Source organism: Calonectris borealis, chromosome 9, assembly GCF_964195595.1.
Source record: "Calonectris borealis chromosome 9, bCalBor7.hap1.2, whole genome shotgun sequence".
Taxonomy (NCBI): Eukaryota; Metazoa; Chordata; class Aves; order Procellariiformes; family Procellariidae; genus Calonectris; species Calonectris borealis.
In genome coordinates this window covers 280086-306142 of record NC_134320.1, presented here as the reverse complement: position 1 = coordinate 306142, position 26057 = coordinate 280086, and the positions used below count along the sequence as shown (strand labels likewise).

The 26057-nt window shown below is 56.0% G+C and overlaps 2 protein-coding genes across 3 annotated transcripts in view; both read left to right on the top strand.

Annotated features, from left to right (window-relative positions):
• KIF1A (kinesin family member 1A) overlaps positions 1 to 7334 on the top strand; it is a 39489-nt gene extending 32155 nt beyond the window's left edge. Inside the window, exons 39-51 of the mRNA XM_075157714.1 lie at positions 289 to 315; positions 1841 to 1864; positions 3304 to 3418; positions 3664 to 3797; positions 3945 to 4006; positions 4111 to 4256; positions 4530 to 4742; positions 4898 to 4975; positions 5273 to 5397; positions 5538 to 5684; positions 5802 to 5994; positions 6070 to 6188; positions 6758 to 7334. Of these exons, the coding sequence (XP_075013815.1) occupies positions 289 to 315; positions 1841 to 1864; positions 3304 to 3418; positions 3664 to 3797; positions 3945 to 4006; positions 4111 to 4256; positions 4530 to 4742; positions 4898 to 4975; positions 5273 to 5397; positions 5538 to 5684; positions 5802 to 5994; positions 6070 to 6188; positions 6758 to 6800 (1426 nt within the window). The 3' untranslated portion in view covers positions 6801 to 7334. The remainder of the gene's footprint in view (positions 1 to 288; positions 316 to 1840; positions 1865 to 3303; positions 3419 to 3663; positions 3798 to 3944; positions 4007 to 4110; positions 4257 to 4529; positions 4743 to 4897; positions 4976 to 5272; positions 5398 to 5537; positions 5685 to 5801; positions 5995 to 6069; positions 6189 to 6757) is intronic.
• Positions 7335 to 10090: 2756 nt separating this feature from the next.
• Positions 10091 to 25383, top strand: ILKAP (ILK associated serine/threonine phosphatase). Of its 2 annotated transcripts, XM_075157711.1 has the most exons (12): positions 10091 to 10512; positions 11298 to 11363; positions 11764 to 11820; positions 12891 to 13013; positions 13874 to 14000; positions 14997 to 15103; positions 15585 to 15678; positions 17586 to 17673; positions 18971 to 19092; positions 23290 to 23409; positions 24799 to 24880; positions 25097 to 25383. In XM_075157711.1, the coding sequence occupies exons 1-12, from the start codon at positions 10467 to 10469 to the stop codon at positions 25235 to 25237; spliced, it is 1173 nt and encodes a 390-aa protein (XP_075013812.1). In that variant the 5' UTR covers positions 10091 to 10466; the 3' UTR covers positions 25238 to 25383. The 2 variants fall into 2 exon arrangements, with proteins under 2 accessions (XP_075013812.1, XP_075013813.1); XM_075157712.1 differs by lacking the exon at positions 23290 to 23409 and having other exon boundaries at positions 10397 to 10512.
• The last annotated feature ends 674 nt before the right edge of the window (positions 25384 to 26057 follow it).

Genomic DNA, 26057 nt, shown 5'->3' with positions numbered 1-26057 from the left:
CACCCTCCTCCCCGGCTGCTTGCGCTCCCTGCTTCGTTGCTTTATGCCACGCAGCCTCCATCGCCCAGAGCAGTGCAGGCTCTGCCCCCAGCCTCTCCAGTCCCCCGGAGCTGCTCAGGAGGAGACCGGGGGAGCGGTACGGCTCCTCCCCGGCACCCATCCATCCCTGCATCAAGCGCCCAGGGAGGAGGTGCGGGGGACAGCGCCCAGGGTCCCCCCTCGCTTCTCTCCGCAGCTGCCACCCATCCGAGCCCAAACTAACCATGTGATTGTTTTGTGTTTTCGCAGGCAGTTTCTTGATTCGGATATGCCTAGGTATTATTTGTTTCCATTGGTTTTTTTCCACCCCCCCTTCCTCTCTCCCTTCTTTCTTTCTCCCCCCTCGCCTCAGTGAGCACACTCCTGCCGGAGGCAGCACTTGGACATCCAGCCCCTCATCCCTCCACACGCCCCATACCTCCTCCCTCCTGCCCTGGCACCTCTTGCTCACTCGGCCCCTTTTGCTGTTTGTTTGGGCCGTGCTCTCGCTGGCTGCCGCTCCCCCTCGCACGCCTGCATCCCCATCGCCTGATCTGGGTTTTCTTCTTGCTTTTTGACTTCGCTGCTCTCCCATCTCTCTGGCATCTGGTGCTGAGTGTGCCGCCCCCGTCGCCTCCCGCCCCAGCCCCAGCTCGGCCCCCGGCGCCGCTTGGAGTAGCCGCAGGGCTGGTAGCGACCACAGCGGGGCTTCGGGGCACCTCCAGCCCTCGCCCAGGCACCTGGTGACGATGGCAGCACTGCCGGCTGGTCCAGCGGCACGTGCAGCGGCTGCTCACCCCATGCATGGTAGTCCCGCGGGCGTAAGTGCAGCATATGGGCGGTGTGCGTCTGTATGCAGGTGTGACGGTGGGTGCGCACATCCATACATGGCACGGACTGTTATACTCTTGTGTAACGGGGCGAGCGGCTGTTTGGGGATGGGGGGGGTTCAGCTGGGACTGTAGGATGAGCCTGGCGTGCGGCGTGTGGGCGAGAGCCATTGGACCCGGATGCTGCCGCCAGCCTCTGGACGGGAGCATCGCCAAGACCCCAGAGGAGCGGGCGTCCTGCCACTGTGCCCCGTGGTGGGAGGAGAGGGGGATGCGTCTGGGAGACAGGGGATGGGGTCTCCCAAGTCCTGGTGGGCTTTGCGCCTGGGAGGTTGTCCTCCCTACAGCAGCTAGAAGCTGGTCCTGCTTGGAGATGCCTGAGGGCAGAGCTGTCCCTCCAGTGGCACCCTGTCCCCCCACGGGGTGCAGGGGGACGGGTCCAGCACGGATCGAGCCCTCCGCTGCAGGAGCATGTGGACTCGTGCTGGCATTGCCCGCGGACTCGTGCTGGCATTGCCCGTGGACTCTCAGCACAGTGATGCTTTCCTTGTGGAGCAAGGGATGGGCAAAGAAATTCTCCCACTGCGTGGCGGTGGGACAGCAGGTCCCCCCCCGACAGGCACCTTCCTGGGGGCTGCACTGGGCGGGAGCTCCTTGCCCTGGGATGGCAGCGAGGGCAGAGTTAAGAGAATGGGGAGCTCACTTCCCAGCTGCCGGACTGCGAGGAAGATGGGAGGCAGAGTGTTTTCACCCAAGCGGGTAAACTTCTGTCTGCCCTCACCGAGCTCCTTCTGGGCTGCGATTCAGGGTTTAGTTAGGCAGGAGCTCCTTCGGCCAGTGGTGCTGGTATGGGGCAAGTCCCCTCGAGAGGGGGTCCCCTTCCTCGCGGCCCCGCTTCTGCGCCAGCCCCGTACAGACGATGCTTTCTGACCTTTCGTTTTTCTGTGTGTGTACGTGTGTGTGTTTGTCCTTGGGTCGCCTTCCACTTATAGCATTTCGTTCGGAAATTACACTAGGTATTTCGTGCGCACCCGCCCGGTCTGGTCCGTCCTGCTTTTCTCTCTTTCTCCTTTGCCTCCTCCCTTTGCTTTTTGCTCTTTCCCCCCTCCCCTGAGGCTCCTCTTCTCCTCCTCCCTGGGGAGCTATTCTCTTCTCAAGCGACCTGTGTCTGCAAAGCGATCCTTCGCCTTGGCTCTGTCTCATGCAGGGATTTTTTATATATTTTATACACCTTCTGAAAGTGTCACTCTCCCTCGTCTTCCAACGCGGGGGCAATCGCAGCCGAGAGCCTCTCCCCGCTCCCTCCGGCTGCCCGGCTCTCGTTAAAAGAGCCCCTCAGCCACCTGGACGCTGCTTCGGGGACCTGCCGAAGTATCCTCATTGAGACATCGCTGAGCCATGGCTTCCTGAGGATGCTCAGGCGGGAGCTGGGCCTGCAGCAGCTCTGGGTGGCTTTGGGGAGTGGGTGTCCCATAAGGATGGGGGACACCCCAGGCTGGCCCAGGAGGGAGCCCAGAAGTGGGGCAGGGGTTGAAGTGGGGATCCCCCATGCTCTCGAACCAGAGCCACCTCCTGCTTCCCCCACCCTCGATTGCTTGACCCGAAGAGGGCGGTTGCCGCTCTTGCTCTGGGTGGCTGCGCCGTCCTCTACGGGACCCCGTAGGCACTGGGCGAGTGGGGCTGGGTGTCCCCTGCTCCTTCTCCCAGCCTGGGAGCCATGGAAAACACAGTAAGGGGAGCGACGCAGCCCAGTGGGAATGGGGATGGATGGGGCTGGCGATCAGGGCAGACCAAGAGCTGGGGAAGACAGCCTGACAGGGGCCAGCCACCAAATCGTGGTCCCTGGGTCCCGCTGGGGCTCAGGGCTGGCAGACGGGGGCAGCCCTGGGGAAGAGGGACCTGGCTGGCGGGGGAGCTGCTCTCCCGGGGGTGGGCTGGCAGCAACCCCCAGTGCTGAGCATCCTCCCTCCTTTCCCTTCTGGCCATCGTCATCCGAATGGCGACAGCCGCTCCTGGCGGGGGCCGGGAGGTGCTGCGTGCCCCGGGCTGGATGGTGGGGACGTGGCCCGGGCCCGCTGGGGGTGGCAGCCCCCCACTCCGAGCACGGGGGTGGGGTATGCACCCTCCTTTGCCCTCCTTTGCCTTCCCAACCTGCCCTGCCTTGCCTGCACCCCAGCTGAGCCCTGACCCCTCCCACAGTCCCTCCTCCCCAAAACCCTGGTCCATCGGCCGTTTCGAGGGCGCCGCGTCCCCCTCCCACCACGCCTTGTCCCCCTTTGCCTTGAGCCTGCGTCTTCTGGAGTGGCTGTCCCCATCTGTCCCTGCCGCGCGTGCATGTCCGTGTGTCCTTGCAGGCCTGCTGCAGCGCTGCGGCAGGGGACGATGGCATCTCCTTGCCCGCTCGCCTAGGGTTCTGGGGGGGTTGTTTTACCGGCTCTGCTATTTTTTCCGGCAGGACTTTCTACCAGTTTGAGACGGCGTGGGATAGCTCCATGCACAACTCGTTGCTGCTCAACCGTGTCACCCCGTACCGGGAGAAAATCTACATCACCCTTTCCGCCTACATCGAGGCAAGGACCTTAGTGGGGGCCATTATAACGCCACCAAAGTCTGGTATTTCCCCCACTGTCGGGGTGCAGCCAGCGCGAACCCCTCCTTAGCTGGCACCGATGCTAACGGGGTGCAGGATTCAACCTCGAGCTTGGGAGCCCTGTGGGACCCCAGGAGTGGAAACTGCTGGGCACCAGGGGTGGGAGAGACCTGCTGGGCTGCCAAGCCGCAGCCCCCCTGATACCTTCCCCCCTACCCGCTGCAGATGGAGAATTGCACTCAGCCCGCTGTCATCACCAAAGACTTCTGCATGGTTTTCTACTCCCGGGACGCCAAGCTTCCTGCCTCCCGCTCCATCCGCAACCTTTTTGGCAGTGGCAGCCTGCGGGCTTCCGAGAGGTACCAGGATGATCCTGCCTTTCTGAGGGAGGAGAGCCATCACCCGGGGACTGGAGCCCTCCTGGGGCATCCCAGCAGCCTGGGCAAAATAACCGTGGCATGGGGATGCGGCAGAGCCAGTAACACCTAGTCTCCCTTTCCTCGCAGTAACCGCGTGACGGGAGTCTACGAGCTCAGCCTCTGCCGTGTGGCCGACGCCGGTAGCCCAGGTGGGTGCCACGTCTCTGCCCGGGTGTTCACCGCGGGGCCGGGAGGCACGGCATGGCGGTCGGGGCCGTGCGTTTGTCCCCCCAGCTGTGCGTCTGTCCTGCAGGCATGCAGAGACGGCGCCGGCGTGTGCTGGACACCTCCGTAGCCTACGTGCGGGGAGAGGAGAACCTGGCAGGCTGGCGGCCCCGCAGCGACAGCCTCATCCTTGACCATCAGTGGGAGCTGGAGAAACTCAGCCTCCTGCAAGAAGTAAGAGTCTGGGCTAGAAACAGGCCAAGCCTGTGCAATTCACAGCTCAGCCCCCTGCCCTGCCAGCGCTGGGTGTCTCAGCCCTCCTGGTTGCGGGAGCAGGCAGGAGTGGGGCTGTGCCGCTGGTGCTCCCCTGTGCATCGCTGCTAGCCGGGTCCCAGCAGACCTGAAGCTAATGAGCAGATGGCGTTAATGGGGCCTGGGAAGTGCAGTCCCCAAAAGGATGCCGGCGGGGGCAAGGGGCCACCCCTGAGCCTGACTGCCTGTGCCCAGGTGGAGAAGACAAGGCACTACCTGCTCCTGCGTGAGAAGCTGGAGACGACCCAGCGCCTGGGCCTGGAGACCCTGTCCCCCTGCTCCAGTGAGGACTCCGAGTCCCGAAGCACCTCCTGCGTCTCCTCCCCACTCTCTGTTGACGGGGCCCCCGAGGGTCGCACCTCTCCCCCTGAAACCCCCAGTGAGAGGCAGAAGGAGCTGGCCGTGAAGGTACTATCCTGCAGCATCCCCAGCTCGTGGGGATGAAGCTGGGAAGGGGCTCCCTCGGGGTGGCAGGGGTTTGCGGCAGGAGAAAGCCCAAGAGAAGCGGGAGGTGGAGGGTGGAGGAAGGTGCCTCATGCCCCATTGTCGTCCTCTCTCCGCAGTGCTTGCGCCTGCTCACACACACCTTCAACAGGGAGTACAGCCACAGCCACGTCTGCATTAGTGCCAGCGAGAGCAAGGTACTGACACTGCCCCGGGCTCTGCTGGGCTGGCGGGGGCCGGCAGGGACGCGTGGCTGGGGGGGACTGGCTGGGCGGGGGCCAGATGGGCACCATGGCGCGAGCGGTCCCTGCTCCGGGGCCCCTGCTCCCTCCGCTTGCCCTGGTGTTCCTGGAACTGGTGGCTCTCGGAACTGTGCTAGGAGAGGACCCCGCCGGCCAGAGGTCTCACCTCTCCACATCTGAGCGGGTGCCTGGTCCTTTGCCCGTGCCTGGCTTTGGGCAGAAACTTGAGTACACACCTCTGCTCCTCCACAGCTGTCCGAAATGTCCGTGACCCTGATGAGAGACCCCTCCATGCCAGCTCTTGGGGTCACCACTCTCACCCCCTCCTCAACCTGCCCGTCGCTGGTGGAAGGACGCTACAACGCCATGGAAGTCAGGTAAGAAGGCGGCCGGGAGGTTCAGGTGATGCCCCGGCGTCCCCCAAGCAGGGCAGCTGTACCACTGAGACGCGGTCCTGGTCGATGGGTGTTCCCCAGCCATCGCTATTCCTACACCCCAGCCTCTCCTCCCTCCCCAGACCCCCCCAGGTCTCCTCCAGGGCGGAGAGCCCCGACCTGGAGCCTGCGGTAGAAGGAGAGCAGAAGAAGTCCCCGGTGTGCCGGCCTGAGGAGGAGAAGGAGCCCCAGCGTTTGCTGGTGCCTGACATCCAGGAGATCCGGGTCAGGTAGGAGTGGCTGGGGCAGCCAGCGAGTGGAGCGCCTTGGGGCTGGGGGGGACCATGCCCTATCATTGCCACCTCCTCGCAGTCCGTGTCCCACCCTGACCTCGGTCCCTTCTGCAGCCCCATCGTCTCCAAAAAGGGCTACTTGCACTTCCTGGAGCCCCACACCAATGGATGGGTGAAACGCTTCGTGGTGGTCCGGCGCCCATACGTCTACATCTACAACTCAGACAAGGACGCGGTTGAGAGGGCCATACTCAACCTCTCCAAGGCCCAGGTGGAGTACAGCGAGGACCAGCAGGCCATGCTCAAGGTAGGGCGCCAGGAGCCAGCCCCGCTCCGCGCACCTCCTCGGGCGAGGGACTCAGCCCCGGCTCTCTCCCAGCAGACCCCGAACACATTTGCGGTGTGCACGGAGCACCGGGGCATCCTGCTGCAGGCGAGCAGCGACAAGGACATGCACGACTGGCTTTACGCCTTCAACCCCCTCCTGGCTGGGTCCATAAGGTACCTGGGGCTGCTGGGGGAAGGGGGGTGCAGGGAAGCTGTCAGTGGGGGGTCTGCAGGCATGCTCCCTGCCCTGCTCTCAGTGCTCTCCCTGCTGCAGCCCCCTCCAGCCAGGCGTGGGAAGCACCTCCTGCGCAGAGCTGTGCCTGGACAGGCTCTCGGCCGGCAAAACTGGGACTGTATTAATCTTGATTTCAGCTCCTCCCCACTTAAATGCTTCAATCTAGGGCCAGATCCTGGCTGGTACAGAGGCGTCGTTGTGCTGAGTTCACAGCAACATCCATGCCTGGCGGCAGGGACACTGGCCCTTCACTGTTCTTGAGAACATCTCCTATAGTTCTTGAAAACAGCTCGCATAGTTCTTGAGACCATCTTAAGTGGCAGGGCTAGGGGAATAGGAGTAAATGCACAGAAATTTGTGTGCACTGGCTAAAGAGACATTAATCCCGTGTCCTTCCAGCTCTGGCTGGATTCAAGCACCAGCCTGGAGCCAGGACACCGAACCCAGGGGTGGGGACCTCTCCTCAAATACATCTCTGACACCTTTTGTCCCTTGTTTTCCAAATCAGATCCAAGCTGTCCAGAAGGAGAACAGCCCAGATGAGAATCTAACCTGAAAAACACCCTCCACCTCATCCGTCTGCCAACAGGATCAAGATAGCTGATTCTGTCTCAAGACTCCCCATGTTAATATCTGATCTCTCACACCATCTGCTGCCCCAGCTGTCTGCTCCATGGAAGGATCTGTCTCGATTCACACCTTCACGGGGGAAACTCACTTCCGTTCATAGCTGCAAAAGCCTGGACCCTCCTGGGCAGGATTTCTCGTGCGTGTGCCATCTTCTGCCCGTCCCCCCATGGGTGACCTTCATGTCACATCATCTGTAACGCTCCAGAAAGGTCCCTGTCGGAGGGGAGGGAGCAAGGAGGACGGTTTCGGCTAAAAGCTAGTCCTTGATCTACAGAGGTGGGAGTGCGGTAAAGCTCGGAGGTGGGAGAGCCGGAGGAATTGCCTCCATGCGAAGGGAAAGTGGTAGTTTAGGTATGGGGATTTCCTAGGTTATTGATGTTTCTGCAAGAGACGGCAGGGTAAGATCAGGTGTCAGTAGTTTAAGATGATATTTATAAAGTATTTATTTCTATTTATGTCACAAAAATCCCATAAGTAGGGTCCTGGCCCCCGGGCAATGCCTCCCCCAGGCAGGGGAGAGCCTTGGCGGTGGGCCGGGGTCCTGGAGATGCCTTCCCCGGGACATCCCTGGCATGTGCCCGGCGGCGGCGGAGCTCTCACCTTCACTCCCCGCCCTTCCCCAACCCTCTGCTTTGCCCCCCCTGCAGCTTAAACTACTTCTCCCCTGAGCGGTGGCTGGACAGCCCACCATGTCTTCCCAAAGGAGGCAATTCCTACCTGCCCCATCTACCTCTGGAGGGGGGAAGCCCGCTGTCTCGGCTGGCTGGGGCACCCGCGTCCACGCAAATGTGTCACCTAGCTTCAGAGCTTGGTCCTGCTGGAGGGAAAAGGAGGGCTCTGGGGACGGTGGTGGCTCTGCCCATCACCTTATGTGGGGCTGTCCTTCCCAACCAAAAGCATGTAGGCCACCTCCACTATCCCGGCCTGGGAGGCCCAGGAGCGCTTGTCCAAAGAGATTCCCCCCCTCTTAGGGCAGGATGCCAAGGGTCCCATCCCTGCAGGGAGTGTGGAGGTTCAGGTGGCCACTTCCAAAGCTGGATGGGAAAGGTCCCCAGGAGCTGGGGCTGGGAGCGACCATCCCAATCCACAGGATCCTCGTCGCCCTTTCCCAAAAGGGCTGTCACATCCCTTCTCCTCCCAGCAGGACGACAGGCTCGAGGCACGTCAGAGGGGCGGGGGGGAGGCTGGCGTGGGGGTGTCGGGGTGGGGATGGGGCTTCTTTTTACTCTTGTAGCTGGCGTTTTGTCACTGCTCTTCCCCCACTGCAGAAGCGAGCACCCACCTCCTTCCCACCCTGCCTCCATCAGCACATTAATCCAGGGGACTTCCCATGGTGGAGGTGGCTTTGCAGAAAAGACCTTTTCCTCCAGCCATCACCGCTTCCCACCTCCCCCAGCAGCAGCTCTCCCTCTCCTCCTTCTCCCGTTTCTCACCCATGGGGGGATGCTTTCGTTTGGGGCTTCCCGAGCAGCTGGTAGCATCTGGCACAGCTCCGGGCGGGAAGGCAAGCATCTTCCTCTGCGCATCTCCCGGGCACCCCCCCAGCTTTGCTGTCACGCCTTCACGGCTGACCTTCCCTCGCACAGCACGGCTGCGCCTTGGCTCTGCCGCACCTCCCTGCGCTGTCTGTGGTGGGTGTGTGTGTGTGTGTGTGTGCACGTGCGCGTGCGTGTGCGTGTCAGATGTGGTGCCGTCTTCTCCTCGTTACGCTTGTGTCGTGGGGGGCACGGACAGGCAGGGACATGGCAGGCGGGCAGAGGCTCGCAAGGACCCCCTCGCTGCATGTCAGGCACCGTTCAGCTCGGGTTTCAGGTCACAGAAAGGGTTTTGGGATCCTTCCTGAGCCCCTGCCGGTTCTGCTCGGCCTCGCCGCAGCTCCTTGGACGTCTCATCCCATCGCTCCAGCCCAAAGCCGCGGTGGGGCTGCTCCTCCCAGCCCCGCGCCCTGGGCAGGCGGCAGCTTTCCCGCCCAGGACAAGCTCCCCATCAAACTGGGTTTTTTTCCCCCCTGTGATCCATTTTAGAGACCTGGAGGCCAACTTTACGGAGGGAGAGGTGCCTGCCCGGGGGCATGGAGGGGCAGAGCTGCGGCCGGGGTGAAGCAAGGGCATGGAAGGGCAGAGCTGCGGCTGGGGCGAAGCAGGGGCCTGGGCTGCAACATCCCGGCTCCCATGCTCTGGGCAAGGACTGGTTGATACTATCCCAAACTTCAACGTAGGGGGCTAGGGGTGGAAACACTGGGTGCCGCAGGGGAGAGGGGAGGCTCTTCCAGAGCAGAGGCAGCTTCTGGCAGAGACAGGACCCGTGTCTGCCAGGGACCAGACACAGGTTCACCGGCCACAGCCGGGCAGTGCTGCCCGTGCTGCAGGTGAGGGGCAGCTGTGGGACGGGCGTCCTCCAGCCGGAGCCAAAGCGTGCCTGAGGCCAGCAAACCTGCAGAGCAGATGGCTCGGCTGGGGGCCGCCATGCTCGGGGCCGAGGGAGACATGGCTGCTCACTGGACACCTGCAGCATCCCTGCGGGACGTCCCCGGCTTGCGGGCTACCCGTGCCGTCTTACCAGCTCTGCTCTCGCCAGCACCACGTGCTCCCCCAGTCAGGCCGCTGTCCATCCGTCCCCTCTACCACCACAGCCCCCCGAGGTTTCGGCACGACTGTGAGCCCCATCAGAAGGGAAATTTCACAGGGGAACGGTGGCGTGGAGGGTGGGCGAGCACTGGTGGGCAGGATGGGGGCCTGTGGAGGAGGGCGGCCGCCCTTCACGCCCTCTGGTTCCTGCCGGTGATGGCGGCGCCCCTGGGCCCTCCCTGCCCTGTGCCTGGGGGTTGGCGCCTCGGGTCCCGGCCATCCGCGCGCATGTGAGGCTTGTTCGGTTCTGAAATAAATGTGGCATTTAATGCAAACACCCCCGTGCCACTGAGCTTCCTGGGACGGGTGGGCAGGGCGGGCACCGCCAGCACTGGCAGCGGGGAGGCCCACAGTGGCCGGGGGCTGCGGGCGAGGGGGTTGTGCCGCTGTGGGGCCCGCTGGGTAGGCCGCACCGGGTACCGGTACGGGCACCGTCCACCTGCCCTGAGCTGCGCTGCAGCGGGGCCGCCGGGCCGCACCGGGCACCAGCACCGTCCTGGCGCCGCCAGAGGGCGCCGCGCGCCCTTCCCGCCCCGCCGGGCACGCGGCGGGCGCCCTCCCGCCCCCGCCAGCGATTGGTAGGCACAGAAGGGCGGTGCTACGCTCCCCCCTCCCCCCAGCCGCGGGATTGGTCAGCCTGGCGGAGCAAGGCGCGAGGCAACGGGACTGAGTGGCAGGGCGGCCCCGCCTTCCGATTGGTGGAGAAGGCGCCGCGCTGCTACCCGGCGGGGGTATTTGACCACCACTCGCTAGGGGGATTGACAGGCGCCTCGCGGGGCGGGGCCAATGGCGGCCTTCCGCTTCCGCCCCGCCACCGCCGGGCCGGGCGCCTACTTCCGGTCCGTCCGCGGCTGCTGATTGGCCTCGCGGGGAGATTGGCAGCCCGGGGGGGGCGGAGCGGAGCGGCGCCTGGGCAGGAGGAAGCGGCCTCGGCGGCGGCGCTGCCGGCCCGGCGGCGAGATGGATCTGTTCGGGGACCTCCCGGAGCCCGGCTCCTCGGCGGCGGGTGAGGGGGCTGCGACCCCCGGGGCGGGCGCCTAACCGCCGTCCTGCTCTGCCCTGGCCGCACCCGGGCAGGGCCTCACCCGCGCAGGGCCTGACCCGGGCAGAGCCCCTCCGGGCTTGCTTCAGCGCGGCCGTGGGCAGCGAGCCTCTCCGGAGGCAGGCGCCGGCTCCGCGCCCAGCTTGCCCGCCGCTACAGGGAGCGCCCCGGGGCGACGGTAGCAGCTGAAGGCTCCCAGCGCCTGAGGGCGGGGGGTGAGGGGGCGGCTGCAGGAGGGGGTGGCTTAAAAATCGCTGGAGATATTACAGGGTTTGGGTTTTTTTTGTAGTTTTCTTTTTTCCCTGGGACTGGTTCAGATGCAGAGTGTTATCCATGCGGTTTAGGCCGTACTGGAGCCTTTCCCCTCTCTGTGCTGCTGCGGGTCGTGGGTCTGTGGAGAGCTGTAATGATGTTACCTGAAATAATTTGGTGCTTTCTGGGCCCCTCCCATTCTATAACATCTTGATCGGGCTGCTGAGGGATGTTAACACAAGTTGAGTAGATTCCTAGCAAAAAAAAAAAAAAAAAAAAGGCAAGCTGTTTTCAAGATAAAAGTTCACATCATCCCCAGGCAGGTGGTTGTTTTGCTCATGTAGGAGCTGCCTAAATTAAAGATGGAAGAAAAATAGCCAAGGCTGTTCAAGGCTTTTCCCGGTTACTCCACCTGTGCTTGCCTGGGGGGCAGTCCTTCCAGAAACCAACCCCTGAGTGCCTGCAACAGGTCCTGACTGTGTCCTGGTGTCTTACAGGGAAGGAAGCCCAGAAAGGGCCTCTGCTCTTTGATGATCTCCCACCAGCCAGCAGTGCTGATTCAGGTATGGGTGCTGCGCTCGTGCCGTTAGTTTGGCTTCCAGTGTTTTCTGCATCAGCATCTCTTGAGATGAAACTTGTGTAAACCCTTTTCTTTGTTAGTCAGGATAAAGACAGTCAGGTTATCAGGACCGGTGTGCAGAGCAGCTGCTCTCCTCTTTTTGTGGTTTTTTTGGATAACCAGAACATTATAAATGTTTCACATACATTCCATATAAATACCCCCTGAAACTAATGTAAGGCCTGACTTTGCCCCCACCATCCAGTAACAGAAGTTGAAATTTGGCTCGCTTTGGTAAACTGGCGTTTTATAATTCCCACACCTCAGGAGGGGCGTACACAGAGCATTATTCCCTCAAAGGGACAAAGGTACTTAGTTCTTCTTGCCTTTTTCTTCTGCTGCAGGAAAAGGAGGCTCTTTACTCTTTGATGATCTTCCGCCAGCCAGCAGCGGTGACACAGGTAAGGAGCTGCATCAGCTCACCAAGCCCCTGCTGACCTGCTCTTCTCAGGAAAACCCACTGATGTAGCCCGTTGTGTTGGACGCACGGCAAGTTAACCTGGTGTCCGGGTTGTCGTGGCGATCTGTTTGTGCCCTGATTGTTTAAATAGGGATTCTGACTCTTTAAAAGTAAACTGAGGTCTGTTCCCAGAAGTACATCCCTCAGATGTCTTTTGAGGACCCCTGTCATCTGTGCCTGAAAGCTCCCTGCTTTGGGAGTGAAAGTACGCGTGTGCTTGCTAAGAGCGAAGGCAGAACTGGCCTGGTGCTGCCACTGCCCTGGCTTCTGTTGCTTTTCTGCTGTGGGCACAGACTGCCTTCTTGTTCCTAGCTGTAAATGTCTTCAAAACCAGACTGGTGGTCTGGCAAAGCTCTCTGCACGCACACAGGTGTTTGTTAGCACGTGAGAGGAGGTGAGATAATTCACTATACCATACGAGAATAAATCTCCAGAAGGAAAAGGCTAGCGTTCTGATGTCGTGGGAATCGTATTTTGCTTGCTAACTTTAATTTGTAACCTGTCTTCTGAAATGCCTACAAATATGCACGTTCAGAGTAATAAAATACACTTCTTTGCATTGTTGTGGGCACAATTTTTAGACAATAATAATAATTTAAAAAATTAGGAGCGACCTAACCTGAAACGTTAACTTGCTGAGCAGTTAACTGCAAAAAAGGCTGGTAGCTAAGAAACAAACTGCGGGTTGGTGGGAAAAATCAACAGCCTGCCATCCAAACGCAGCTGTACTGTGCCTGAGGTAGGGTCACACAATGTAAAGCGATCAAATCGGCGCTCGCTGGGTTAGACAGCGATGTGTGCCGCTGGTTGTACATGCTGAGTGAAGTTGTGTGTGCACATTTGTGATCAGTTAGTGTGTCTTGTTCAGTAATAACTGATCACTTAATACTGTGTGAGTGTGCGAGCCTGCGCTCCTGAGAGTGCTTCGGTATAAAAGGACTTGCTGCTCAATTTATGCAAGTAAAACAGAGCTGGAAGACTTCAGCCACCTGCATTTTTGCTTTTTTTCAGCCTCCAGTGCGTCTGAGCAGGTCTCATCAGCAGGGAGCCACGGGAAAGGGGAGAAGAGAAAGTCCTTGGAGGAGGAAGAGAAGAATGGCAGGGAAGAACTTGTGGAAAAGAAAGTTTGTAAAGGTTTTCAGACAGTTTGAAAACAAATGTACTCGATTTGTACTTTTGATGTTGGGCTGAGTAAGTCCAGACCAAAGCTAAGTTGTGGTTCTTCAGTCTGCTTGCATTTTCAGCCTCTCATAGGGAACAAACTGCTGCGGCAGTCTGTGGAAGCCCCTTGAGCTCCCTGGCACTCTCTGTCTCCCTCACCCAGGCCTTCTTACGGGCCCTGCTGAAGTGGCAGAAGCTGAGCAGCAAGCACCTCGGCGTTTGCAGGATAGGTTCCTGTGATGCCAGGAAGGGGATTGGTTGTGAAACCCCCGGAAGGCTAGAGCCACACCAGTTTCTTTTGCCACATCCACAAATCTCTCCACTGGGTGGCTGCTAAGACTTGCTGTTACAGAAAGGGCATTTGACTTCAGTGCAGGTGCCCACTTGTTATGCTGCAGCTTTGGGAATAAGATGTGTTCAGGGGTACAGCGGACCCTGATTTCCTGTCTGTAGCGGCCTCTTTAAAGCTGTGCTTTGTTTAATCTGCCGATTCAGTGCCACACGCTTCACCTGCCCCCCTGCCCCTTTTTGGAAAGAGCCCTGTCCGATGCCCAGCAGTCCTGCTTGGCTACAGCTGCCTGTCAAAATGGGGTCAAGCGGCTTTTATAGCTGCTGACCTTGGGGGTACTTAAAAACCTGTGTTACAAAATAAATATATCCTGTTCAGCAGAAGGTGCCAGATGTGTTGTTGCAGGACGGGGGCTGTACTTCGCTGCAGTGCCAGGATAGGGTTCTGAAAGCTAAAAGTGGTCGCTGATGACTGGTTTTCAGTCTGAGCTGAGGAGACGGAGGAGTTTGATTTGTGTGCGTGTGTCTGCTTTATTCCCATTTAGGGTCAGTGGGCATTCTTGGATTGAAGGGTTATGTGGCAGAGAGGAAAGGTGAAAGAGAAGACATGCAGGATGCACATGTCATCTTAAACGATATCACCGAGGAATGCCAGCCTCTGCCCTCCCAAATGTAAGTGGGCCTCAACTGCCATCACAGGGTGAAGAAGCTCCAGCTTGCTTCAGCTAAACCCATGATAGGATCCTTTTTGGTGTGAGCAGCTGATGCTCTTGACTACATCTGCGTCGTGGTGTGTGGTTTGGGCTTGTTATTGGGAGACTTAGGTTGAATCATTAGCTATGTTCCTGGGCAAATCACAGGACTGTTTTACATACAAATACCTCCCTTTGAGTGATGCTTGGTGGATTTGGTCCCTGACTTCACAAGGATTGTGAGGGCCCAATAACTCTGGATATTGAGCCTCTGTTACCCAAATGTAAGCGGGGATGTTTAGAGACCCTCTGTTTAATTATAAGTAATCAGGCCTTGTCTTGAGGATTTTACAGTGTGTAAAACCCTAACGGTGGCAATGGAGAACGCTTGAAGAAAACAGATATCGGAACTCTCTCATTTGAAAAGTTTAAATTTCTTAGCAAATTAACACATATAAGTGTGCGTAGGGGGAATATATATATTTAAAGGAATGCTCTCAAGCATCGTCCTGATAACTGGCTTTAGTTTCTGAACTAATATTTTCCCGAGAGCTTCGTGTGCTGAGGGATTCGAGTTTCTTGTCCGTAGCATAGTTTCAACAAGTTTAGGCATGGAAAGAACTGTAGGGTTGGTTAGACTGATGTCTATGTAGTGCTGGGGAGTTGCCGTGCCCTTAGGGTGAAATGTTTAGCTGCTTTTATGCCAAGTTGTGGTCTATAAACTCTCTTCTGCCCTTCATTTTCTTGAGGGGTGGAAAATCACAAGAAAGTTCTTAGCTCAGTGCTTGCACACGTAAACTGTGTAAATGCTTGAATGTGTGAGCTTAGAGACTTGCTACCTTTGTTTGTGCCTTGGAGTGCAGTATTTATTCTGACCGACACAGGGCAGGGTGTTATGGAGACAAATGTACTCGATCCCACCCTCTGGCTAATGGCCTTTCTTAGGCGCTTTCTGCTACTCTTTGTTCCCTCACAGCACACGTGTCTCGTACTTCGCTGTTTTTGATGGCCACGGGGGAGTCCGAGCCTCAAAATTTGCAGCACAGAATCTGCACCAAAATCTGATTAAGAAATTTCCTAAAGGTGAGACGAATGGAATAAGGGCTGTAAGATAACATCACTTTTTCTGCCTTGACATTATGGCAGTGGATAGGGAAACTGATTTGTTTGGGTGTAGTTCTACAGTTCCCATCCCTTATTCCCAGTGGGCTTGCGAGATTGCGCTGTCTCCTGGGGAAAAGGACTGGAAGCCTTTTTGGCACAAGGGTACAAGTAGCCACTTGTGAACCGCTAAGCAAGCATGAGATGTGCTGTTGCCAGGTTTGGCAGTGCCACTTCAAGCATGAAAATACGCCCGTGGGGGAGAGGGGTATATTGTAAATTCTCCATACATGCTACCATGCCTATTTTTGGTAGCGTGAGCCTAGGATGTGCCCTAGCTGCTCTGCACAGGGTCTGAGAGATGCACTGCCTGATTGAGTGTTGGATGAGCAAAGGGAGGGACTGGGATAGGTCAGATATACATTTTAATTGGAGCTGAGTTGCTGTTTTCCATGTCTGACAGGTGAGGTAGTCAGCGTGGAGAAAACTGTGAAGAGATGCCTTTTGGACACCTTCAAACACACAGATGAAGAGTTTCTAAAGCAGGCATCCAGCCAGTAAGTGTAAATGTTTCCCATGGGCTTGTATTTCTTAGCTTGCATCTCACAGGCCTTAGTTCTGTGCAGGGCAGAGGAAACTCTTGAGTCGTGTCTATGCGTTGGCAAAACCCCATACAGCTTAGCTGTGCCAGGTTGTAACTCTGCCAGCTGAGTGCCTGCTAGAGCTACATCACAGGACGTTCTGGTCTTACTCTGTGGTAAACAGTCTGTGGGACCCCTTAGACTAAAATACACATTCGTGGTAAAGGAAGCAATCAAAACATGACCAAGAATGCACCTCTGTCCTTAGCAGGGCATCTTGTTTGCCGCCTTTTTAAAGTCTTACCATGTTGCTGGAGTGACTTACCCCACACTGCCTGAGGTGGGATCTCTGTGTTGACAGCGTCAAAGCGTGGCAGGAGGGTATCTGTAGAGCAGTACTTTGCAGGCTGCTGTGAGCAGCTTTCTTTAGAGCTGCATTCTTCTTGGTGAGTATGTGAGTATGCTTGCCAGGCTGGAGCACATCTCTGAGGTTGTTTTTAATGCCCTGTGTTGAAAGACTTAACTCTCCCAGTGTAAGTTTAAATCTTGCTTTCTTCACCTCTTTTGAGGACAGGGATGTTGATGAAGAATGTCCCTCATCTTAAGCTTGTTTCTAACAGATTCTTTTATAACGAAGCTGAAAAGCACAGCAGCTACTTTCTGTGGGATAGATGCCAGCCTGCCTCCCAGCTGGTTTTTGAGTGCAAGCACCCTTACCTTCTCCCAGTCTCTGCTGAACTGACACACCAACTGTGTGGACTAGGGAAGACATAGATTGCATTTAAAATACAGTCACTTTGTTACCAGTCCTTTACACATTTGGTTTTTCTTTTTTCGATTTCATAGTGACACCTCTAACACAGATGGAGAGACTGTTGATGCATCTGATTCTGAGATTCCCTGCAGACTTTCAATTTTAAGTAAATTGCAGACTGGCTCAATCTCTTAAGCCTAATCAGATCAACAAGTTTGACCAGACAAAAGGAAAAAGCTTCCTTGAGTCTGTCACAACAGTGTCATTCCCAAACCAGTCTCCGTTTGGTCAGAAATGTGACTTACGACAAAGATGCTACGAAGGATTGCTAGCGGTAGCTGTATTGATGATGAAATGAATGATCTTCATTCAGCTGCACCTTCAAAGTTAGGGAAAACTGGATGAAATATGTCTAGAAATCAGTCTCTCAAAGCTAGTTTCAGTAAAGAGTGGCATCATAGCCGGGCTTCATTGTGGGGAGGACTAGTCTGGCAGCTCTAATCTAAGAAATGGTTCTCGTTTTACCTAGAGCTCTAGAGGTACAAGCTTAACTACAGCAAGTGAAATATCAGGAGAGTGACTGAACTCGTTAGCGGTGTTGCTGCTAAGGTGGGGTGGTGAGGACTGAGGTGGGTGGGCAGGGGTACTGTGAAAAAAGGAAGGGAAATGAAAGCGAAAAGGAAGGCAACTCTGCTGCAGTCCTGACTGTGCCTTCCTTTTGCTGCAAAGAAGGAGCCTCCTGAGGAGGAGTTTGGGGTGCTTGTTTGCTCACGATGCTGTAGCTTCTGGGCAGTCATCAGGGCTGAGCCTGTTCCAGCCACAGATGAGCTTTCCTGGGAGCTAAGTGTGAGGAAGGGTTGGTGTGGGGAGCGTGGCCGGCAGTATTTGAACCAGTTGGGCATTGGCCATGCATTTAGAAGGCAGTACTCTGTGCAGCTCCTCTGTCCTTGTCCAGCTCGCTATTTACCTCCAACAGTTTCCCTAGCTGCTTGCAGGCAACTGCTGGGGGCTTGTGCTAGCTGACTGGTGCGTGTTGGCACATGACACTTCCTTGAGTCCCCAGAAGCACTCTGACTAACTTCTTAAACATTGTTTTCCCCCCTTAGTAATCTCATTTTGTTCCCTTCAGGAAGCCAGCATGGAAGGATGGCTCCACAGCTACTTGTGTCCTAGCTGTTGACAATATTCTCTACATAGCCAATCTCGGGGACAGCCGGGTAAGCGGAATGGAGAAGCCCACTGCTGGCATCTTGATTCCTCCGAGAGCTTTATTCGCCCTGAAGGGCGAGGTGTTTGTGTGGGATGTCCCAGTTGCCGTGAGCTCCCCATCTGTTCCTACAAAGCGTCGTGTTTTGGGTGGGTGCAGGGTAGTTCTGTGTTGTCTCCCATAGTGTAAAACAACTGTGTGTGGTAGCTCTCTCGTGGTGGTGCTAAATGTCTCACAGTATCTAGAATACAATAGAATATTTCAGTTGGAAGGGACCTACAATGATCATCTAGTCCAACTGCCTGACCAGTTCACGGCTGACCAAAAGTTAAAGCGTATTATTAAGGACATTGTCCAGATGCCTCTTAAACACTGACAGGCTTGGGGCATCGACCACCTCTCTAGGAAGCCTGTTGCAGTGTTTGACCACCCTCTTGATAAAGGAATGCTTCCTAATGTCCAGTCTGAACATCCCCTGGTTCAGCACTTTGAGCCATTCCCCCGCGTCCTGTCCCTGGATCCCAGGGAGAAGAGCTCAGCACCTCCCTCTCCACGTCCCCTCCTCAGGAAGCTGTAGAGCGCGATAAGGTCGCCCCTCAGCCTCCTTTTCTCCAAACGAGACAAACCCAGACTCCTCAGCCGCTCCCCATAGGACATGCCTTCCAGCCCTGTCACCAGCTTGGTTGCCCTCCTCTGGACGCATTCAAGGACCTTCACGCCCTTCTCAAACGGTGGGGCCCAGCACTGCACACGTGCCCCAGGTGAGGCCGCACCAACGCTGAGTACAGCAGGATCACCACCTCCCTTGACCGGCTGGCCATGCTGTGTTTGATGCGCCCCAGGACGCGGTTTGCCCTCTGGGCTGCCAGGGCTCCCTGCTGGCTCATGCTGAGCCTGCTGCCCACCAGCACCCCCAGATCCCTTCTGCAGGGCTGCTCTCCAGCCACTCCTCTCCCAGTTTATACTTGCGCCTGGCATTACTCCGTCCCAGGTGCGGAATCTGGCACTTGGACTTGTTAAATTTCATGCCGTTGATGGTTGCCCAGTGCTCCAATCGAGGTAGATCCCTCTGCAAGGCCTCTTGTCCCTCCAGAGAGTCAGCAGCACCTCCCAGTTTGGTATCGTCAGCAAACTTGCTAACGGTGCATTCAACTCCGGCATCCAGATCACTGGCAAAAATATTGAACAGCACTGGCCCCAGGACTGAGCCCTGAGGAACACCGCTACAACTTGCAGCGCCCTTTCAAGAAGTTGTTCTTGCTGCAGTTTTGTTATTGTTTACTCACGAGGGTCTTTTGTCAGCACAGGCGATTCTGTGTCGTTATAATGAAGAGAGTCAGAAACACGCAGCCTTAAGCCTCAGTAAAGAGCACAACCCCACGCAATATGAGGAGCGTATGCGGATACAGAAAGCTGGGGGAAATGTCAGGTAAGTGCCTAAAGGGTGTGAGTGAGCAAATCTAAACCCTGGCCCAACTTTGGGCCTGGGCACTGGGATTCTGTAGTTTCCCAGCACTCATGCTAGTGAGAGCCTGGAGAGAATCTGTGGGAGGCACAGCGGTGCCTGAGGTGTCTAAGGATTCAGTGACTTGAGTTGGTTGATGGGGGCTGGTTTCCCAGGGGCTTACAATGGCGGTGGGGTGCTGTGCTGCAAAGGCAGGAACCCACGTGAAAGCCTGGGAGTAACGATACAAGCATGGACGTTGCTTAAGCTTGACCTGCAGATTTGGACCTACAGAGCTGGACTTGACTGTTTAAGAAGTTATTGCTTGCTGCACACTGTGGCATTGAACAGAACTTGCTTCCTTGCTTGCAGCATCACCTCTCCTGCCTTGTCCTGTAAGAGGGGGGGTGGTTTGAGAGGGCACAAGAAGCCCTCAATGTCAGGGGTGGTGTTCTGTGGGTTAGCTGATGCACTGCGGTGGTCTGCAGTAGGAGGGAGGTTTCTGGAGGCAGAACGGGATTATCTTAATGTTCCTGTGCATGTAGATGTGCATGGCTGTTTGGGCAGCTGTGTCTGATTTCCCTGGCTAGGTTCTCTCCCTTCTTTGAAAGCTGTCTCTTGATTTAATGGTATTCTCACAAGAGAGGACTCTTAGTGCCTGCGGAGGCAGAATGCCCCCTGGGGTGAGGAAGGGTGGGCTCAGTTCTGTCACGCTGCCACGTCTAGAGGGCCTTGTTCCCCTTATCTCTGGAGAGCACATGCTGCTTCTTATGCTTAGCACTGATCTATCTTTGCATACAGGAAAGAGATGGGTCAGTGTCTGTTAGCTCTTTTCAGAACCGGGGGAAGATCTCCCCAGCTGCCTGGGAGCCTCTCCCACTGCTTGTATTTCAATATTTTGGACCCAAGAGATAAGTTGCAAAGTGTGTGAGTATCAGATACCTTCTCTGTGACGTGCCTCGCTTCTTGCTTTTATCTCAAGTGGGGCTGGTTGGACTACGAGATGAATGAGCTTGTGTCTTTTCAGAGAGCACAGAAGAGCCTTTTGGGGGAGAAGCTGCTCGATTGTTGGAAAGGTGGAGTGTGGGAAGCTGCTTCTGTTGGGGCAGCACTCAGTTAATTAGAAAAGTTTAGCAAACAAAACTGCTTCCTAGGGAGGATCGTAACTTGGGTTTCACAGAACTGATTGCTGCGATCAGTGGTTAGTAAAGACCAAGGGATCAGGAGAAAGTGAATCATAGAATCATAGAATCATACAGGTTGGAAAAGACCTCTAAGATCATCGTGTCCAACCGTCAACCCAACAGCACCATGCCCTCTACACCATGTCCCTAAGGGCCTCATCTACACGTCTTTTAAATACCTCCAGGGATGGGGACTCCACCACTTCCCTGGGCAGCCTGTTCCAAGGCCTGACCACTCTTTCAGTAAAGAAATTTCTCCTAATGTTCAATCTAAACCTCCTTTGGCGCAACTTGAGGCCATTTCCTCTTGTCCTATCGCTAGTGACTTGGCAGAAGAGACCAACACCCACCTCGCTACAACCTCCTTTCAGGTAGTTGTAGAGCGCAATGAGGTCTCCCCTCAGCCTCCTCTTCTCCAGGCTAAACACCCCCAGTTCCCTCAGCCGCTCCCCATCAGACTTGTGCTCCAGGCCCTTCACCAGCTTCGTTGCCCTCCTCTGGACACGCTCCAGCACCTCCATGTCCTTCTTGTAGTGAGGGGCCCAAAACTGAACACAGGATTCGAGGTACGGCCTCACCAGTGCCGAGTACAGGGGCACGATCACCTCCCTGCTCCTGCTGGCCACACGACTTCTGATACAGGCCAGGATGCCGTTGGCCTTCTTGGCCACCTGGGCACACTGCCGGCTCATGTTCAGCCGGCTGTCGACCAGCACCCCCAGTCCTTTTCCTCCGGGCAGCTTTCCAGCCGCTCTTCCCCAAGCCTGTAGCGTTGCCTGGGGTTGTTGTGGCCCAAGTGCAGGACCCGGCACTTGGCCTTGTTGAACCTCATACATTGGCCTCGGCCCATGGATCCAGCCTGTCCAGGTCCCTCTGCAGAGCCTTCCTGCCCTCCAGCAGATCAACACTCCCGCCCAACTTGGTGTCGTCTGTAAACTGACTGAGGGAGCACTCGATCCCCTCGTCCAGATCATTGATGAAGATATTGAACAGGACCGGCCCCAGCACTGAGCCCTGGGGAACACCGCTCGTGACCGGCCGCCAACTGGATTTAACTCCCTTCACCACAACTCTCTGGGCTCGGCCGTCCAGCCAGTTTTTTACCCAGCGAAGAGTGTACCTGTCTAGGCCGTGAGCCGCCAGCTTCTCTAGGAGAATGCTGTGGGAGACAGTGTCAAAGGCTTTACTGAAGTCCAGGTCCACATCCACAGCCTTTCCCTCATCCACTAGGCGGGTCACCTGGTCATAGAAGGAGATCAGGTTGGTCAAGCAGGACCTGCCTTCCATGAACCCGTGCTGGCTGGGCCTGATCCCCTGGTTGTCCCGGACATGGCTCGTGAGCACCCTCAAAACCAACCGCTCCATGATCTTCCCCGGCGCCGAGGTCAGGCTGACCAGCCTGTAGTTCCCCGGATCCTCCCTCCGGCCCTTCTTGTAGATGGGAGTCACATTGGCAAGCCTCCAGCCATCCGGGACCTCCCCTGTTAACCAGGACTGCTGGTAAATGATGGAGAGCGGCTCGGCAAGCTCCTCCGCCAGCTCCCTCAGTACCCTCGGGTGGATCCCATCCGGCCCCATAGACTTGTGAACGTCCAGGTGGCGTAGCAGGTCATGAACTTCATCCTCCTGAATTATGGGGGGTTTATCCTGCTCGTCGTCCCTGTCTTCCAGCTCAGGGGGCTGAGTACCCTGAGGATAACCACTCTGACTACTAAAGACTGAGGCAAAGAAGGCGTTGAGTACCTCAGCCTTTTCCTCGTCCTTGGTGGCAACGTTCCCCCCCGCATCCAATAGAGGATGGAGATTCTCCTTGGCTCTCCTTTTGTCATTAACATACTTATAAAAGCATTTTTTGTTGTCTCTCACGACAGTGGCCAGGTTGAGTTCTAGCCGGGCTTTTGCCTTTCTAATTTCCTCTCTGCACGACCTAACGCGATCCCTGTACTCTTCCTGAGTTGCCTGCCCCTTCCTCCACAAGTGATAAACTCTCCTTTTTTCCCTGACTCCCAGCCAGAGCTCCCCGTTCAGCCAGGCCGGTCGCCTTCCCCGCCCGTTCTTCTTGCGGCACATGGGGACAGCCCGCTCCTGCGCCTTTAAGACTTCCTTCTTGAAGAACGTCCAGCCTTCCTGGACCCCTTTGCCCTTCAGGACCGTCTCCCAAGGGATCCTCTCGACCAGTGTCCTGAGCAGGCCAAAGTCCGCTCGCCGGAAGTCCATGGTAGCGGTTTTGCTGGCCCCCCTCCTTACTTCACCGAGTATCGAAAATTCTACCATTTCATGGTCGCTAAGCCCAAGCCGGCCTCCGACCACCACATCTCCCACCAGCCCTTCTCTGTTCGTGAACAGCAGGTCAAGCGAGGCATCTCCCCTGGTGGGCTCGCTTACCAGCTGTGTCAGGAAGTTATCCTCCACACACTCCAGGAACCTCCTCGACTGTTTCCTCTCTGCCGTGTGGTATTTCCAGCAGACATCCGGAAAGTTGAAGTGGCATGGTTCTTGCTCCTTGGAACTGCCCCCAGCTGAGGCAGTTTATAGGGGTTGGTGTCCTGATAGGCAGAGCACAGGAGGGGCTGCTGGCTCAGACCTGGTCTTGCCTGCTGCCGCTCTGTGCTTCTATTGAAATGCAGTTTGCTAGATACCTTGCCAAAGAATAGTCTGTGAATTCAAACCTCCGCCTCTGGGAGTTCAGCTCGGCATATAACTCTTAATTCCCTGGCTTGCTAGGCTAAACAGGACTTGAGTTGGGGCAGGGAGACAGAAAACAGCCTTGAATTCTCCTGACTTCATTTATTTCCCCCCCTCTCCACTTGTTTCCCAAAGCTTCACACAAACATGCAGAAAGGGAAAGAGGCTTTGAAGGGAAGATTTGAACTTGCTGGGGAAGTGGGTCAGGATTTGTGCAAGGCAGCTGAACGCACCATGAAGAGTGTCCCCGTCAGGCAGTGTAGTGAGGTGTGCGTGTTGGGGAGGGCTCTCCATGTTTTCTTTCTTTGTGCAGGGACGGAAGAGTCCTAGGAGTGCTGGAGGTTTCCCGCTCCATCGGGGATGGCCAGTACAAACGCTGTGGTGTTATCTCTGTGCCAGATATCAAACGCTGCCAACTCACACACAACGACAGGTAAAGCGTGTCCACACACAAGGGGGTTGGCTGCATCCTAGCTCGGCTCAGCAGAAGTAGCACAAGCTGCACGACCCCGTATGCTCTGCTGTTAGGGCCGAGGCACTTCAGCCTGATCACCCAGAATTAGAGAGTGCTCTTACTGCTGATGTCTCTTGGCTCCTGTTCCTTATCAGTATAGTGGGATGATGCTGCTGCCTCACTCTGCCAAGATACTGTGAAGGTTCCTGTTGGAGAAACCGGCCTTGCAGCAGAGATAACATACATGAGCCTTAGACTTCCTTCATGCTCTGAATAAGTTCACACACCGGTGTTCAAGCAGTTGGTTAAGGCTTGAATTCTTGGATCCCTATCCTCTCCAAGAGTGGTTTCTAGCAGCCATGGTGCCCACAAATACCGTTGCATCTGGCTCTGATATTTGCAGATTTGAGATACTTTTCTAACATATGATTGGCAATGACAAATTGCTGTGAGCTTTCATGTCAGTATGGCCCTGCGGACTCTCTGAGGGGAGAAACCCAGTACTGCTGCTTTTTCTGGGATTAGAGTCCCATATCAAGTGATCCACTAAGATACTCTGAGCATCAGGCTCTGAAACGATGTCTTCAGAGACGCATGCTGCTCTGATCGGCTGGCCACCTCTGCAGGATGGTTGTAGCTTTCCTTCTCTGGTCACTCCGGTTGGGCTCCTGTTTAATACAGTCCCTTGTGCAGGCAGGGAGTGCGCAGCAGGCTGTCCCACCCATCCTCTGGTGGGGAGCTGGGAGGCAGCTCTCCTTGCCTTGGGCTTTGGATCCCCTCAACCTTCTGCAGCCTGCGGCAATACCTTGTGGCGGAGTCTTCCGATCACAGTTATGCCTCTATTTCTGGGTTAAGCTGCTTGCTTTTCTTTTCAACACTTCTATTTAAATTAAGTTATCACATACCTCAGGAGCGTGGAAATGTAAAGGCTTTAAAGGGATGCACATAAGGTATTAAGCTGGCTGTGTCTCTCTATTTCCTTGCATTAGCTACTTCACAGGGAAAATACGTGAATGAAAAGGACTCAAAGGAAAGAAGCAGTTCCTAGAGAAATAATGAAGCTTTCCAGCAGGGCGAGGTATATGGTCTTGCCTAACGGTGCAGCGTCAGTAGGACTGCCAGGGTGTCCTGATCTAGGTCTTACATTGTTTGCCTGGCTCTTTGGCCTGTACTTTGCCTCAGCTCTGTGAATGGTAGGTTCTGACGCACCAGAGGACTTCTGGTGCTTCCGAGGGATTTTCAAATGAGCTTTATGGCATCTTCCCTTTGGATTGGAGTGTGGGTACTCATAAAATAGCTTGGAGGGATTTTGCTGTAGCTGGGGAGCCAAAGATTCAGCCTTGGAACCTGTCTCTGCTTGATTTCCAGGTTCATTCTGATAGCGTGTGATGGCCTCTTTAAAGTCTTTACACCAGAAGAAGCTGTGAACTTCATTATGTCCTGCCTGGAGGTGAGGAGAAGGCAGCGTGGGGACTGGCTTTGTCAGTGCAGGGGGCATGAAATGGAAAGACTCTGACTTGCAGAAATGTCCTTCTGCCAGGGTGTCCTCCCTTATACCTGAGGTTGTCCTTATTTGTTTTGCTTCCCCATGCTTGGAAATCACCATGTGCTTGCACCTACGTGCTTTGCTGGGAACAATCAGCGTTGTCTTTCCTCATCCCCACAGGATAAGAACATCCAGACGAGAGAAGGGAAGCTAGAAGCAGACGCTAGATATGAAGCTGCATGTAACAGACTAGCCAACAAGGCAGTACAGCGAGGGTCGGCGGACAATGTCACGGTCATGGTGGTCCGGATAGAGCACTGAGAGATGAGGTGCAGCAGCAGGATCCCCAGCTTGCGGCGGATGTAAGGGAAGGGAGAAGTCGGTGTGCATGCATGTGTGGCTGGGGGAGGGAGGGTCCTGCTGGATGCTCTTCAATGTAAATAAAGTTTTGGTTTTTTTTTTTCTAATAGTTTTATCTCACTTGGCTAGCAGTGTTTCCTAAGTGGCTGCCACAGTAGATCAGCCTATGCAGAAATCTCTTGTCCTGTCAACCCCCCGTGAATGTCTTGGCAAACCAAATAAATCCATTTGGCAGAGGTGCTAGCAAGAGCAGGCATCTGTGGGCATGAACTCTGCCAGCTGTTCTAAATGGTGCAGTTCTGCTGTTCGTTTCTTTGAGCTTTGTATGAGGCCCTGGGAGAGTCCTGAGCTTGTAGGACTTGGTGGGAGCTCCCAGTTGGGCTGTACCCTACGGACTCTGCAGGCCCCCAGGCCACTGGCTTTGCATGCGGTGTGGGCTGTCATCTTAGTGCTGGGAAGGAAATGGAAGGTTCTGAAGCTGGGTTATGAGGCGCCGTGCGGCTGAGTGATACAAACACCGCTTGCAGAGCAGCAGTGTACCTTCCCTCTGCTTGGGATTTTAACCTAGTTGTTGATACGGCAAAAGTGGCTGGAGTTTGCTCCTGGTATTTATTGGGAGAGTGTTTTCACCAAATGGACCTGCCAGGCAGCAGAGGTAAGGACAGGCTCTGTGCTTGTCTGTGTGCTATCTGAGGAGCAGGCATCTCGGGTTTTAGGTACTTGTTGCTCTTAAGTGTCTGGTATCTCATCCCGTCCTCATTCCTCTACCAGCTGTTGCTGC